At 34.0% G+C, this 17,483-nt stretch overlaps 2 protein-coding genes across 5 annotated transcripts in view; both read right to left on the reverse strand.

Annotated features, from left to right (window-relative positions):
• Window positions 1-270: 270 nt before the first annotated feature.
• On the reverse strand, window positions 271-17,271 carry LOC124437625. 4 transcript variants are annotated; one of them, XM_046987593.1, is made up of 8 exons: window positions 17,205-17,271; window positions 10,878-11,049; window positions 9,668-9,772; window positions 8,733-8,790; window positions 7,434-7,486; window positions 5,290-5,380; window positions 4,001-4,086; window positions 271-458 (listed from the first exon to the last, which is right to left on the reverse strand). In XM_046987593.1, exons 2-7 carry the CDS (start codon window positions 10,999-11,001, stop codon window positions 4,005-4,007), a joined length of 513 nt encoding a protein of 170 aa, XP_046843549.1. In that variant the 5' UTR covers window positions 11,002-11,049; window positions 17,205-17,271; the 3' UTR covers window positions 271-458; window positions 4,001-4,004. The 4 variants fall into 4 exon arrangements, 3 of the variants coding, with proteins under 3 accessions (XP_046843549.1, XP_046843551.1, XP_046843550.1); XM_046987595.1 differs by lacking the exon at window positions 4,001-4,086; XM_046987594.1 differs by lacking the exon at window positions 271-458 and having other exon boundaries at window positions 3,814-4,086.
• LOC124435936 (low-density lipoprotein receptor-related protein 4-like) overlaps window positions 17,014-17,483 on the reverse strand; it is a 38,455-nt gene continuing 37,985 nt past the window's right edge. The window contains exon 28 of the mRNA XM_046985867.1: window positions 17,014-17,421. Coding sequence (XP_046841823.1) covers window positions 17,325-17,421 — 97 coding nt within the window. The 3' untranslated portion in view covers window positions 17,014-17,324. The remainder of the gene's footprint in view (window positions 17,422-17,483) is intronic.

The raw sequence follows: 17,483 nt of genomic DNA on the forward strand, positions 1-17,483 counted from the left end.
TGCCACCAAGAGGTCAAGGTAGACGAAAAAGGCATGTTATAGCCGCAGACATTCAAATTTATCATCTTCAAGGACAAAACGGTGTTGGGCTTGAGAGAATTCGGATAAGTATATGCTAACGCCTCCTCCTCGGTGGTTTAAGCGATCTTTACTATAAAGATTATAACCACTTTTTGAAACAAGGTTATTATTGGAATGTCACTATTAAACGAAGTTTCGGTAACTATTACTGCATCAGCTTGCATAACAGGAAGTAATGCAACTAATTCGTCGAATTTTGAATCATGATATATATTGTTCAGAATTTTTATAGTGTTATATTTATCTATTTATATATTACACATTCTTCAATGATTATGTTTTTTATTTAAGACCATTAACTCCATTTCTCTCTTGTCGCGTCACTGGCATGAAAAGTTAAGGAAACTAAAATGTTTTGAATTTTGATTGTCGATGACCTGAAATAAGAGAAATTCAAACTTATTCATTTCTTCTTGTTAATTTCATGTTTGTTTATTGTTTATTGAGAAAAAAAAAATTTTCACTTTTTATGCTTAAAACACTTCTTTCCTGCTTGTCAACGTTCTCCTGTGCACGACAAGTTTCAGATTCTCCTCGTAATAATGTTGCACATAAATCAAAACTAAATTGTGCCACAAACACTTGTTAAGTCTTTGTATCAATTTTTAATTTTAATCTTCATTTTTGAAGCTATGTATAAGGAAGAAAGTTTTATGATACGAATTTAGTATTAACTTAAATGGAAAATTAATGCACTCAGACGAGTGCATTAATCAGTTAAACTTTGAAATTTGTATTAACGATGTTAACAGTTTTTGTTTCTTGTAAAAGTTATGTTGATTTGTACAGTAGCGAAGACAGCCTGATTTTTTTAGTTTTGCTATGCAAAATTCATTTATTTGTCATCTGATATTTTTCCAGTTAGTGGACACATAAAAAATTTACATAGCAGGACTAAATAATTGGGCTGGCTTTACCACTTGGTTTACATAAAAAGACTTCCTCTGACATTTTTTAACATTAAGTTTTTTGCAATGTTAAATTTATGCATGAGAGTTCAAGCAGGCGCTAATAATAGATTACGTCATGCTTGGTGAGTGTGAATGATTTTATATCGAGTTGAGAAGAATTGAAAACAAACGAGTGAGCGCAGCGAACGAGTTTTTTTCAATCCTTCTCAACGAGTGCATAATTAAAATTGTACAAACAAACCAGCCATGAAGTGATCTTTTTACCATACGAGCATTGAATTTTTGTAGTGCAATTTGTCGTTGAAGTAATAGCCACGATAGACACAATGAGGGATGTATTGCTATCGCTAATTGGGGTAGGGCCTCTTATTCATATATGCATGATATGCTGAGTTAATATCTTTGAAATGTATTGTTATCTACGGATTTATAACATGCATACATGAATAAGAGCCTCCCAATTAGCGATAGCAATACATTCCTGGACACAATTCAAACGCTTCGAAACAATGACCTAATTTGCATAAAAAAATATAACACAAATAAATTGTTCATCGGGAATAACTATTTTTTCTGCTGCGTCTGTCTTAACATTATGAAAGGCAATTCTTCTCTTACGAAGTACTTTGGTTTGTTGTTTACTTTTTATTCTTTCGGAAGGAAGCGTAATAAACTTGCTTGTATATTTATTAAATTGCTTGACTGGAATATTGTATATGCTTCGAAAGTTACGTTTCGATGATGAAAATTACTGAAGATATCCAATGTCGTGCTGTTTGAATCATTTTTCTTACACCTATAATGAATTCGCTGACGGATAGTGTCTTGGCAAATTGCAAGGCGATTGATAAATGAACTCAAAAAACATTGTTTTTTTGTTTGATTTTAATGCTGTTCACCATTCGTGATAAACTTGATATGCATTTTGTCACTAGTGGAAACTAGGGATCCAAGGATAGTGCAAAGTTTCTTAGAAATATGTTATGAAACAAGGCAAATAAAATTAGTTCCAAGAATGCTTAGTAACGAACCTTGGCGTTTCAAAAAATGCTAAAATGAAATGCATTTCGAGAAGTGCTGTTTTATGATTCTTCTGACACATATATGAAGCTCATGTGTTCAGAAGAACAAAATGCTTTGTTTGCGATATTTTTTAGCGATATTTTTTTCGCCTCATTAAACAATAAGGCAACGAGTATTAAAATGCAACGATGTTCGATAAATATTTACGTCGTGCAATTTGCATCAGTTGGTGAAGAGTCCAGTTTTCGGCAAGTTTGGGTGAATGAACGTTCATTTCGTATTTACACTTTCATAGCGATTACATGAAAGTCGACAAAGTCATACAGTCGTGCATGACTTTCTTATATTGTTCTAAAGTATTCCACAATTGATGCTTTCTTCAAGGACAATAATAGTGCACATTATTTCTGCAAAATGTTCCTTAGGCGCTGATTACATGGGATTCAGCCAAGCGTTAAATGATTTTGGCAATGGAAACGATTCAATATTTATCATCAGACAAAATGTATCAAGCAATTTCACAATATTCTGATTTAATAACTTCTCAAAACATTTAAAATTGAAACAACCAATTTGCCGTAATTTGTGAATTATACCCGGAGTGACGTGTGGTGCTTCGCTAACAGTTGTAATTTTCAACATTGAGGTTTTGGCTCCTTTCAATCCCTTGAAATCATCGGGCTAGCTCGCTATCCAGGCCAGCTCGCCTCCATACACTCAGGCCCTTACCGAAGCAGATGTGTGCGCAACATTCAATTTTACTGTCGTATGCTTAAGACCAATTAACCAACACGCAGTGTGCGAGTGTAGTTAGACCAGAAGTTCAGAGCAGGTTGGTAAATAAAAAAGGTAGCCAAGTTCTTGGAAAATACAGCGAATACCAATATTCTTCTCATTCTATATAAAACTCGAGCTTACAAAATCTTGAAAATATTTGTCATCAGTGCCAGCATTAAGGAAAAGCGTTATAGTTAAAACAATTTTTTTGATTTCGGAATATTCCATTTCCCTTACTTCACTCTTGCTATACAATTCATTAAACAGTTTGCATAAAAATGGCACATGCCCATTTAGATATTTCTTCAAAGAAATAGAGCTGCTGGGGGTAAAACAGGGGAGATACACTTTTATAACGCATTAAATTAAATTTATATATTTACATAAATTGTTAGTTTAAAATGTAGCAAATAAATAAATGTCTTAGTAAATGTGAGTTAAAGTTGGTGTTAAACGCTCTTTTGATAATCGCTGAAAAACTGATAAATATCTTACAAAATCATTAAACACAAAATGAGCATTGTTGCCAGACACCCCCAGAAAGTTTAAACTATGACTGATTGACTGACTCGTGTGAATTTTCGCCACTCACCCCAACACTGCAAAATTCCTATGGAAAATATTACACAAAAAATGGTGTATCCAATCAGAATGCAGATATGACGTTTTTCACTAGTGAAGAAAATGATATATCCAATCAGGTGCTCGAAAATTTTATGAATGTGAGTTTTATTTCACTGTTTTGTTGCGCATTTAAATTTCAATACCCGTATGATAAAGGTCAATATAACTACTTCCTGTGAAATAGCGCGCTTTGATTAGCCGGAAATATTTTGCCGGTCCATTACTTTTCCTGCAATTTTATGCATAAGTGTTAATAAAGTCCATAAAAAGCAAAACCAATCGCTTTGTAGAACGAATAAAGGAAAGAAGAACAAAGCATACAAAATTTTAGTCAAAGAAAGAGCCACTCAAAATGTGAGTTTCTTATATACAGATAACAACAATTCACAGGATTTATTAGTTACTTACAAAACTAGGAGTGAATGCCGATCCTAGCAAAACAGCAAGGACACGAAAAGAAGGAAAGCTCCTTTCAGGTCAAATAATGCCATATAATAAATTCTTTATTCATTGTGCCAAACATCGCCTCGATATTTTCTTTGCAAGAAGGCTTATATGATTCATGAATTTTTAAATTGTCTTACCCTATTATTCCTTTGTCTTCGCATAAGTTACACTATATGGTGTTAGGTCTTTCTGTTTCCTGTTTAGATTGTTTTCCATGTAGTACCTACATTGTAGGTAAACACATATTTTTTGCAATGAGCGCTAATACGCTGTAAGTATGAGATTTCTGTTTCAAATTTTTGAAAATATTTTTGAGATACATGCATGTATTAAAGCCCACACTCATTACAAATTTTTATGAGAAAACAACATGGTGTGCTGAGAGCCAAGCTAGCTTGCTGCAAATCAGTTAATTAGCATTCGTCATTTAAATCAGATGCAGATTTATATGATTATTGCACGTATGCGATTGGAGATAAAAACTTCGTACATATATAAAATAATTCTTTTCTGCAATTTCACATATGAATACATTTGGATGCCATCATTTTGATAGTTTATTTTTCTTGCAATGAAACGTAATGCCGAAGAAAGAGAAAGAAAAAAAGAGTGTTGTGTCGATTAAAGTTAAAACGTAGAAGCAAGTCATACAGACCAAAGCCATTTCATTAAGTCGTTTATGAATGTTGTTGTTTACAAAGAACATGATGTATCTAAGTATTTGTTTTAATGACATTGCTTTCATTATTATTGTAATAAAAATTATGCTTGATTTGAGAACTATTTTCTAGAAATAAGATATTCTGGCTTGGGAGAACGGCATGAAATTTTTCTTGTTTTGTTAAGGAAATTATTCTTAAGAAAAAATTTTCAAACGAGAAAGATTTGTTTAAAGTAAATGGTTTGAACCTGGGAGTAATGTTTGTAAATGATGATCGTCCAGGTTAATAAAGTCCTGAAGAAGTTGATTTGATTTGTTTACGAACCTTAGCGGTAGTCATCTTCATTTTGACTCTGAAGATGACTACCGCTAAGGTTGTCGAAACGTCAGTCAACAACAACAAAAACAGTCCTTCTCAGGACTTTATTAACCTGGACGATCATCATTTACAAACATATAAAGATTTGTTTGTCAAATTGAGGATTATTTTTCTTAAAAAAAGAAAAAAGTTTTTTATATGATAACTGATTTTGCTATTTCCATAGCTTTGCAGATACCTATAACACAAGGGGCAAAACTATAATGCTTTTTTTTGGAGGGGGGCAAAATATTCATAAATTCAGGTCTGCCCTACTGATTTCTTTTGTTCGCAATTTTAATTTCAAAAGAACTCGGCAGGGCATAGGTGATTTTTTTACAACACAAACAAAGTTTGTCCCGATAACAAACTTCCTAAATTATTGTCATATTTATAAATATGCATACCTGTAACCAAGAACTAAAAAACACAACAGTGCCATAATGAACAGAAAAGTTACAACTCCAGTGGCAATGAAAACTTTGATATTCATCACTCCTAAAAAGACAAAACTTCTGTACAATATGAAACATAAAAAATTTTATGACTTTTTTTCCTGCTATTGCTGAAATTAACTGTTGCAAGAAAATGAATGCTGCCTTCAGAAAAAATGAATGCGTTATCTACCATTTAGGCAAATCAGGATGGAAAAATATTTCTGTCTCTTAAAAACGTCCCGTGGGTTACGGCCTCAGTGTTTGGAGGTTAATTTTGGATTCAAAAATATTAAGCTATTCTATAACAGATAAGCCTAGGCCACCATATCGACGAAAATTAGAACGAAAACTTCCGCAACGAAAATTTTGAACGAAAACTCGACGAAAATTTCGTTTTCGTTCATATTAGAAGGGTTGAACTTTTGACCTTTTTCGTCAACGAGAACGCATACTATTGGCTAAAAATATCTTGATAATATCAGACTTTGTTCTCAAACATGGCGGAGTGGCAAGAGGTTTTGATAAATCTGATGCGAGAAAAACCAATTTTGTATGATAAAAGTCACCCGGATTATAAGGACTCGAGGAACAAGAAAAGAAATCACTGGCAAGATGTTTTAGATGAATTTAATAAAACTACGGACTTGGCGTGGGATAGTGAGTATTATTGATAGTCCGCCGACAAACTTTTTATATCAAATCATTCATTTCCATTACTTTTTAAACATTTTAGCAGTAACTTTTTCTTAAGAAGAAGTAATCTTTTTCTTTTAGAGATCGCCATTGTTTCTAATCCGTCAAAAATGCCGCTTGCTTATTGGCCAATAATGTTTTGGTTTGCAAACATGCTTGAAATTTTTCATCGTGTCTGGCATGCATTTCGTGCACGAATTTTCATTTCGTTTTCGTTTTCGTCAATATAGACGATAGTGTGGCCCAGGCTATAGCCTTCGATCTATTATAGTTTAGTGATAGAAACCAGGAAACAGGAGTGTGCTGCAAATTCAAGATGAATAACAAGAAAAGCATTTAAAAATCCCGATTGGTTTAAAATCCAAAAAACCTCAGTAAAACGAGAGACAACTCTTCTACATAAACTGCTTGTATTAACTGTTGTTTTTTTACTGAAATTTTTTACTTAATGATTTTTGTTTATTGTGTAAGTGGCCCATAGTATTAGAGGCCCACAACGAGCTCTGCTTGTCTTGTCCCTGGCTAGCACGCCTCAGCCCAGAAAAAGTATTCTATTTCTTAGATTCGATGCTTTAATAAAATGATTACTCCATGGTTAGATTGTTTAAACGATTGTTATAATACATTCGTGGAGAAAGACTAAAAAAAACTAGTTCGCTACACTAATACACTTATTCTTCAATCTTTCTCAACAATACACTCACTAACCATTAAATATTCCATATAGATAGCACAACACCTGAATACATATACAAAACATATAGTATGAATTCAAACTGTAGTTATTCAAACTGAATAAGTGGCTTGTTTTAAAGTTCGTTTTATACTGTCAAATTTAATTCAGTGGACTAAACTCGGCTCTGTAACTGATTTAATTCGACGCGTTGCATTAAACTATATATTGCAAGTGTATATATCAGTATATATAATCACATAGCAAGCAATTGTATACGTATATTTTCTGAGCACAAAAAAACCAAGAATATCCTTTATCGAGTGTATAAACAAAATTGTCAAGCTTAAATCTATTTGAAGCGAATAAAAGTACTAGCAAAACTTGTCTTTGGCTAGAAGAAACAAACGTTTTGACTATTAAACAAGCAATATTAAATTTCTAACTATTTTTTTCCTACAACACAGAGCAATATAAAACAGTTTGTTGGTATTTATTTAAAATAACATTCTTGTTAAATATATTAGTCACTGCTGACCATATACCAAATATAGTAATATGAACAAAACGTTCGTTGCACGTATATATATATATATAAAATCGTTCTAAACTATTCTCGATCCATCGACATATTCAACACAGTTTGGGTTACTTTGTGTTTTATTAAAAAAACACATAAAGATCTTGCATAGCTTTCATTTTCAAGTGTTGATGAGAGAGCTATGGTATTTACATAAGAGTTGTTTACCTTTAGATAAATTCATAGAAGAGATTGTGCAATTAAGCTCATCCAATTTGCACCTAATAAAATAAACATTTAGAAACAAACGTAGCAATAATTCCATAGTAATAATGTGTAAACAAGTAACTTAGAAAATTTAATAAATTTCTAATTCTTGGCACAGTGAAATTAATGTATCATTTTATTTGAGAAATAAGAGCAATGGTTGAGTTAATTATGAAAAAGGTCGGCATACATGTGTGTATGATAAAAAAACTCACGAACTCTAACTGACTGTATTGGTTTAAAATGAAAATAATTTTCAATTCATCCTAAATAAAGATACTCAAAATTTATCATTGCTTGTTGTATGAAAAACAGGTTTCAGGAATCCTTTGTATTTTACGAAAAACAAGAAACCAGGTTTGTTTAATCATAAATCTAATCCAAAAACTATGTTTTCTGGAATCTTTATGACGTATACTATTTATAAGTTGATTTACTTTGAAATAGTATTATTATGCAGCATTGGAAAAAAACATTATTGCAAAAATTTCAAGGACCATTCTCTTTCGGTGCTGCATCATTATGGTGCATCCCATTGTTTTCAAACATTCATTTTTTTACCAAGAGATAAATGCGCTGATATTTTATATAATCAGTGTATTCGATTCTTTATCCCTTAAGATTGAATGAACGCACAAGCTATTTAGCTAAATGTTATTTTTGTTCATTTATAAATTAATCTTGCGTCTAGATAGTTTTTTTCTATCTAGTTATTCATTTTCTTTTTAATTTTTAATTATATCATTTGGCACAGTAACAAGCCTGAAAAGTAAAATATGTGCAAAAAATTTCGGTTCAATCTCGGAAAAAAATTCCAGACTTTAAATTTTTAATGTAAGTTTCAATTTTGTACTTCTAATGAAAGAAATTTATTTATGAGCTAACCTCAATGCAAATAAATAGTTTAGCGTCCATATAAAATGTATAAGATACATATATGAGGTTATACTCGTTAGATCGATTATTTACTTAGAAATTATTAGGGAATAATGTTATTTTATTATGGAGGACAGATTTGGGTTTGCGTAAGTGTTTTTATTAGTTGTTTCTGGAAGGATACATTGTTAAGAAAAATGATCTGTCTATTCGATAAAGCATCTTTAATTCCGAGAATAACGTTGTATAAAAGCAACTTGAATTGTAGTTTGTATACTTCAAGAAATTTCAACACTAAGAAAGTTTTTGTATAGGAATAGAAAGTAAAACAGTATTGTTGTATCGTATCATTTTGAATGTACGCAGAGTTTTCCTAATGTGTACCTTTCTGTCGCCATACGATGTGTATTTTCATCTTCTAATTGTTGGTTTTCACAGGAATCTTAACATAAAACAAAAACAACAATAATTTGAAATGAATAAAAACGCAAGACATTGCAAGTTCTATAATTTATGTTTCATGTCCATTGGAAAAATTAAATTAAAATTCGAATCAATGCAAGGTTAACCTTAACTTAACACAGAAAGTTTTCAACGTGAAACTTTAAAAAGTGACTGCAATGATGAGAGAAAAAACAGTAAGAGATGTCTCATTGTATAAATGCATTATTAAACAAATAATATCAATTTTAAATAAACTATTTCACTATTTAATTTTATATCTACAAGGAAGCAATTTGTCAACACTCTCTTGTTATCCACTTTTAGAAATAAATTGTGAGTATTTAATCATCATAAAAATGTCTACGCGTGACAATGTAAACATATTGAATTGTTCCTCTTGATTTTGACTTTGCGCAAATATCTCAAGTTTTGTTTTCCAAGAGGTTAAAAGTATAAATCTTCATTGTGTTCAAATATACCATGTAACATTGCTTCATCCCAAAAATAATAACATTTATAGATTTTTGGACTGATTCACAATGTATTCAACATATAATACATAAAATATAATCCAATGAACCGTTGTATCATAGGAGCAATTAAAAATGCGTTGAATTGAGGCCAGGTATGTCTAAAGCTTTAATGACTATTATTCATAATAAGACAAAGAAACATCAACAAAACAAAGGTCTTTAAAGAAAATTGTAATTTTTGTCATCTTACTGCGATCCATATTTCAAAACGCGTGCAGTTATCCATTCAAGCAATACGTTTTGTTTTATAATAGGTTTTGAGACTTTAAAATAAGCAATTAAAGACATTGTCTGTTAACAAAGGTGTGTACAAAAAGTAACAATTCAGCAATACATGCATACCTTTTAAATAAAGTTTTCCATTGCAAACACTTGCACAAGTATGTCCACGAGGCTTAGACAGACACAGATTAGAGCATTTTTTCACTTTAGAGCAAGTACTTAATACTGTAAAAAAGTCACGGCATAAGTTATTTAATTAATGAACTTTGTTTCCCAAGGAGAGGCATGGACGCCGACACCGGGGAGGCTGTGGGGGCTGAAACCCCCCCCCTTTTTTCCAATAGCAAAACGAAAAAGATGTATAGACTGAGCTGAAGTTGTTGTTTTGAAGTGTTCTCTTTAAGACGCTATAGCAGAATTCAAGACTTAGCCATTCACCTCATATGTTGTTCTGCCGTCCCAGAGAGGTATTTATATCATTTATCGAGGATATGCAAATTTTCACAAGAAAGAAAAACAAAAACCAATTTTGTTGTGCCATGTAAATATTTATCTTTTCGCACCTGTATGGCAAAACGGCAAACGAAATGTGATTTTTCGGTTGAAAAAGGTAACGCAATCATGAGTAAAGTGGCTATAGTGACGTTATTTAATTAACTATTTTGGAAGCCATTCACTCTAAAATGAATTGATTTCTAAATAAAGCCGATGATCTGGAATTTATACAGACCAGAACATGCAAACATGCAGGGTGTTTACGCCACTGTATGATTGCTTTGATATGCAAAGTCTAGACAATATTGTTATTACTCAATTCTTTTGAATTCTGTTGTTTTCAAACAGTTTTTAAACAGAAAAATTCATCAAGACTGAAAAATTATCAGCAAATGGGCGAATTTACTATTGGCATTAGCACTAGCAACAACTAAAATGTTGACCTGCAATATAAATTCCGTATTGGGACTGATCTATGCAATAATGGAATACAAAAAAGATTAACAGTCACAAAAAAGGAAGTATGGTTTTCTTAGTTACTCATGTTCAATACGTCAACTAGCTTAATTAAACATTACTGAACATCTTAGCCATGGAAGTTAAGTTATTGAGTTGCGTCCTTTTTTGTGTGATGCATGACGTTTGTTTGGATGTTATAGATTAAAAGTGCTATATAACAGAAGCTCATCCTGTATGAATTGTTTAGAAAACACACTCTTAGTAACTCAAAACTGCTCCAACCACCTGGCTCTAACATTCCTAAAAGTCTTAAAGACTTTGAACAAAATAAACTTTACGATAGTTAACAGAGATGGCATCGTTTAATATTTATTACCTTCATTGTCATGGTCAAAAACAGCAATAATGGTCAATGGAGGTTGAAGATTGCTGTCAAGAACCGTGAGTTTGTTACCAAATTCCTTGTTTGCGCGGACTAACGTCTTTCGTTGATGGTCCATCCAGTATATGTAGGAACCAACTACAGCCACACCAAATGTGTATTTCCTCTTAAATACACACAAAATAAAAATACATAACTTCTTTAAATGCAACATAGAATTGCGCACCCATTTATAGATGACAAGATTTTTTGTTGCAACATTCCAAATTAAAGGTGATTTTGAAGCCTCCCTCAATTGAGTGTGAATGTGAATAAATCTTGAAATCTTCCACATAGTCCATATTAGAAAGTATGGAACATTTTTAGCAGCACTGACAAAACAATACCATTATTCAAACATACTTTATTGATTGCACACGAAATGATAATAAGTGGTAAAGCTCCAAATGTATTTATGCTATTAATGTCCTGCGTTTTGTAGCGCTTGTTTTCAGAAATGTTGTTTTAATACAAGACTTAAGTATACTGAATACATGAATGTTTCCAAATAGATGCAGAATTTTCATTTAAAAGAATCCAGGAAAAATGGCTATTTCTAAAACCAGAAATGGAGAATCGGGAAACGGAATGAGGAACGAAAAGGGGAATAGGAAAAACCAAACATACTAAAAGCCGGAGTCTCTAAAATCAGGAATACTAAAAGGCAGAATCTCTAAAAACAGGAATACTAAAAGCAGGTATCTCTAAAAATCTCTACTGTCAACAAAGCATCGAAAAGAAGGTTAGCTCATCAAAGTTATAGCATCAATAACTGATATTAATAGAACAGCTTTTTTACGAGTTTGTCGGAGAGCAAAAAGAGTGCAAATACTGATTTTGACCACATTTTGGTACGGCATTATGAGGAGTATAACAAATTTAAATCAAGAACATATCCTGTGAAAGCATATATTCAGTCGTCGATTAGAATTTCAACAGAAGCACTAATGACGCAAGTGTAGCGATGAAGCTTGTGAAAACACATTGAACGATTGTAAAACTGAACAACTCAGATTGGCGAGACTGCTCGTAATGCCGTACAAAAATATGGTCAACATCGTTATTTGCGCTCTTCTCGTTCTCTAACAAAATAGTACAATGCAGTTATAATTCTATAATTTTGATAAACTAAATTCTTAATTCTTATCGATGCTTTGTTGACAGTAGTGATTTTAAGGGATTCTGGTTTTCAGTATTCCTGGTTTTAGAGATTCCGGCTTTTAGTATTCCTGGTTTTAGAGATTCCGGCTTTTAGTATTCCTGGTTTTAGAGTTTCCGGCTTTTAGTATTCCTGCTTTTAGATATTCCAGCTTTTAGTATTCCTGGTTTTTCCTATTCCCTATTCCGTTCCTCTTTCCGTTTTTAGAAAGGAGTTATTTGCCACGCGAATAATAGTTTTATTGCTTCCGGGGTCAGGTTTGTTATTCGTATAATGCCTTCATGGGTGGTTTTAACGGTACTTCATGTGTTGCAAATAGGTTTTTCCAAGAAAAAATTGATACACTTTGTATAATTCCAATCGCGCATAAATGCACGTGGCATGTTGTAGTTATATGTAGAGATGAATAAGTTACACCAAGGCACAAGCACGGAATATATAACTTAACAGAATGTCCACTCGTGTCGGAACCTTTGAGGTTCTTGTCCTTCACTTTTCTGAACCTTTGAGGTTCTTGTCTTCCAGCTAGATACTTCCGCTAGATCGCAACAGAAAATATAGATGTTTTACAAATAAATCGTTTTTCACTGTAACCCTCAAGGACAGTATTGCCTTTATCGTAGTTATCACGGTGCAATTACAAAAGCACTGATATCACTTGCAGAAGCATAATTAAACTTGACAACTTGTTTGACATCACTTGACAGTATTTATTTAGTTCGCTGCTTTCGTCTTCACTAAATCAGTTTATTCATTGTAATGAATGATCGATAAATGTTAAAATATGTATTGGTGTTGTTTGTATAGAGCTTATACATTGGCTGTTGCACCTCTTCATGCATTTTGCATATTAATGTTTCCACTTCAACCTCTCAACCTACATTGTCTTAGGAGCCCAGTACAAATCTCGTCCGATAACAACTATAGAGTCCTGAACTTCTGCCTTTCAGACTTTCCTTGTAGTATATACTACAAAGTTCCCAAATGAGGCCCCATTTTTAATGAAGTATGGGGAGGTTGTTTGGGACCTGGCGTTTTGTGGGGCAGACTGGCGGTATTATGACAAACAGTTTCGGTTGTTAAGGCAAACACGATCGGATGATATGCCTTGGGGCTCCACTCATTGGCAGCTTTGGATTAAATCTCAGACATTTAGCAGCCAAAAATCATTAAGTCAACAAGGCCAGTCTTCTCGGTCCTCAGCAATGGACATCCCCAAAGGTTATTGCTATAAATTTAAAAGTGGGTTAGAATGCCTAAGATGTAATGACAAACATGCTTGTTACAAATGTAACATGACACATCCGGCAAACCGTGGTAGCTTTCGTCCCTCCACGGGTACCAGTCCTAAAAGCACACCAGTAAAAATTGATCGTCTTTTACCGTTGCTACCTGGTTATGATGTGGAATTAGTGCATGCTCTATATCAAGGTTGTAAATTTGGTATTTCTCTTCATTCTTGCGGCACTCATACTTCCTTTCATGCATAAAATTTTATTTCAGATAACGAAATTCCGGATATTATTAAACAAAAGTTTTTTAAAGAATTATTAGCACACCGATTAGCGGGGCCATTTGACTGCCCTCCATTCATTAAATTTAGGGTTTCGTCAATAGGATTAGTTCCTAAAAAAGCAGCTGGTAAGTTAGGACAGTACATCATCTCTCATTCCCAGGTGGCTCATCAGTCAACGAGCATATCCCTCTAGAACTTCAGTGAACTATGCCCGAGTTGATGATGCCATACCTCTTGTTCGGTAAATAGGACCCGGTTGTTTTCTTGCTAAAATAGATATTAAAAATGCCTTTCGCATTATTCCTATTCGACCGAAAGATTATAATGTATTGGGCATCAGCTGGGAGCCGGATGTGTAAATTTTACTATATGAAGGCCATGCCAATGGGGTGCTAGTATTCATGTCGCACATTTGAAATGTTCAGTACAGCTTTGGAATGAGTTGCCTAACGCCACTTAAAAATTCAACATGTTGCCCAAAGATAAATTAACGAAATGCCACTCCCTAGTTTCATCGTTTCAACAGAGGAAGAAAGTACAGTTGCGAGACTTGCACTCTTTCATTGGGCCTTTAAATTTCGCATGCTCTGTTATTGTTCCCGGTCGAGCTTTTATTTGTCGCCTTATTGACCTCATGAAGGGTGTTCGTTCAGCTAAGCATTTTATTCGTCTAAGAGCTTGGGCTAAGGAAGACTTGCAGGTTTGGAAGAATTTTCTAGACGATTTTAATGACAGGACGTTTCATCTTCATGATAAATGGCAGGATTCCGATGTCTTAAACTTATACACGGATGCAGCACGTATATTTTAGGATTTTGGGCAATATTTGGGTCATATGAGGGTCATGTTTTGGGCAATATTAGTCCCATGTTGAGTGGCCTGAGCGATGGAAAAGCTTCAATATTACGTTCTTGGAAATTTATCCTATTGTCCTTAGTGTCCTTCTGTTGGATCTCCTCATGGAAAACCAGCGCATCATCTTCTTTACGTACAATGCGGCATTGGTAGAAGTTACTAATAGACAAAACGTCTCGGGAAAAAAGAGTAATGGTTTTTGTGCGTCGGCTAGTGCTGGCCTGCATGCAACATAACATTTTGTTTAGGGCGAGGCATGTTCTTGGGGTAAAAAATGTCTTAGCTGATTGTTTGTCCCGTTTACAGGTCACATCATTCAAGTGGGCCGCGCCGCCGGGCACATCCATGCCCAACGGTTATACCGGAAATGCTCTTACCATGCAAGCAGTTGGTCGATATAGCTACCTTGTTGGTTACTTCAAGATTGCAGCCATCGTCGATCCCAACATAAAAAAGAGCATGGAAACTTTACAGTCAATTTTCGACACGCGTATTCGATTTGCCTTCTATTTCGTTACCAATAACACCGCGCAATTTCGCTTTTTTTAATGCATTTATGTTTCTACATTGTTATGCTGCTTCAACGGCACACACCTGCGTATCTTCACTCAGTTACTGTCACCGCTTGCTTGGGCTGTCCGATCCCAGCAAAGTTTTTTTGGGTGCAGGAAATGTTGAAAGGTTATAATAAAAGGGGAACTTGAATGGATACCTGTAAACCAATCACTCTTCCTATCCTTCACAGAATTAAAGGGGTGGTGCAATTTTATAGTTCTATTGATTATATGACTTCCTTATTTCTAACCATGTTCGCGACAGCCTTTTTTGAATTCCTACGTATTGGCCTAATAAGAGTAAGCGACCGTTCCTCATCATGCATTCAGCTTAGCCAGATGACGAGATTGTTGACTAGTGGTGGCTCTACGGTTGGTTTCAAGATGACTTTTTGTGATTCCAAACATTCTTATAACCATCAGATTAACTTATATCGCCGATTAGACACGTGCCCTGTGCAGAGTTTAGAGGAGTATGTTTTTCGTCCAAGGGTTTTCGATGTTATCAAAACTTGATATTAACATATTAACATATTTGTATATTGATTACGTTTGATTAAATTGCACAAATGATTGTCGGTGTCCATTACTAATTTATGTTCCGTCGGTCCACTAATCATGTTGAGGTGGGGTGAGTCCTATTAGGCAGTCCTTGTGGCGTTTTCATCCCCAACCTTTTCTGTGAAAATAATCATTTAAGCATTCTTACGTTAATTTCAACGTAATTAGTTCATTTTGTAAAAATTTAATAAATTATAATTCGGCATGCGCTCTATGCGCATAGCCATTTATGTCCCAAACTTTGAGTGGTTTGTTATTTATACGCACAGAAAACAGAGCTCAACATGATTTGTGGATCGACGGAGTAATGGGTCGATTTTAATTTGTTGTTAATGACGAAGGAAGCGATAAATAGCCCAGTAAAATTAAACATTTTCTGCTAAAATAGTCATTAAAATAGAAATAGATGTTTCAGTTTTGTCGACAATTTTTTCCGTGAGCAGTTCCATGCATTTCATTGGATGAATAGATTTAATTTGGATTATCGCAGCAAGAATGTATATATGTTTGTAAATGATGATCGTCCAGGTTAATAAAGTCCTGAGAAGGACTGTTTTTGTTGTTGTTGACTGACGTTTCGACAACCTTAGCGGTAGTCATCTTCAGAGTCAAATGAGGAGTAAACGTCAGGTTAGCCGTATTTGTTATCTGGTTCTTACGTCATTGTATTGTGTGTACAGGAAATGTGTATTGTCATTGTGGATTAGATTGAAGTGAAATATTTTATTTTTAGTTGTGATGTGTGATCATCACAAGGACAAAGAACAACCCAACGAACGACAAGGTGCAGTTTACAAAATAAACTGCTCCGACTGCCACGCCTCCTATATCGGGGAAACTGGCAGGAACTTAAACATAAGACTTACTGAGCACAAACGAGCTACTAAGAAACAAGACAAAACTAATCACATTGCCGAGCATCACCGAATCACAAAGCACAACATTGACCGGGATTCGGCAAAATGCATCACTTACAGTACTGACTATAGACAACGGCTTACATTAGAAAGTTGGTATACCAACTTGGAACAAACCCCCCTGAACAGATCACAGCAATTACCGGCACCTTACAAACGACTTATTCACAATACAAACAAACGATCAACTAAAAACACTACACTTCAAACTAATTCACAATGACAATACACAATTGACACCCACACATTACAACTAAAACGTCACACCTAAATCACACATCACAACTAAAAATAAAATATTTCACTTCACACTAATCCACAATGACAATACACATTTCCTGTACACACAATACAATGACGTAAGAACCAGATAACAAATACGGCTAACCTGACGTTTACTCCTCATTTGACTCTGAAGATGACTACCGCTAAGGTTGTCGAAACGTCAGTCAACAACAACAAAAACAGTCCTTCTCAGGACTTTATTAACCTGGACGATCATTATTTACAAACATATAACGATACTCCCGGGTTCAAACCATTTACTTTATTAAGAATGTATATCTCAAATGCCAATTTACTGTGATCTTAAAATATAATTTTGTGGCACAAAAGAAGTCTTTAAAAAGGAAGCTTTAAAGTAAGGCCTTTTCAACTCGTTTAGAGTTCAAAATTGCTACTGAATAAGGTAAACACTGCCAATATTTCAGACAAAGTTACCTTATATTTGTAGATGCAATCTGCTGGAAGCCATCATAGTTACATCTTTCCACGACACCATTTCTCAAATCACTCCAGTAAAGAAATTCCCTTTCTATGTCAAGAGTTAATGCTACTGGTTCATAAAATGCCTCTTTGTACGACAATAGCTCTTTCTTGGCCATCTGTGTGTGCCTTCTCAATAACAGCTCTTTCAGTGTCAGTCCAAAAAAGGAGCCTGTATTTAGAAATTAATGAGTATATGTAATAGAAGCATTTTAATACCTTAGTCTAGGATAT

Source organism: Xenia sp. Carnegie-2017, unplaced genomic scaffold, assembly GCF_021976095.1.
Source record: "Xenia sp. Carnegie-2017 unplaced genomic scaffold, XeniaSp_v1 HiC_scaffold_16, whole genome shotgun sequence".
Taxonomy (NCBI): Eukaryota; Metazoa; Cnidaria; class Anthozoa; order Malacalcyonacea; family Xeniidae; genus Xenia; species Xenia sp. Carnegie-2017.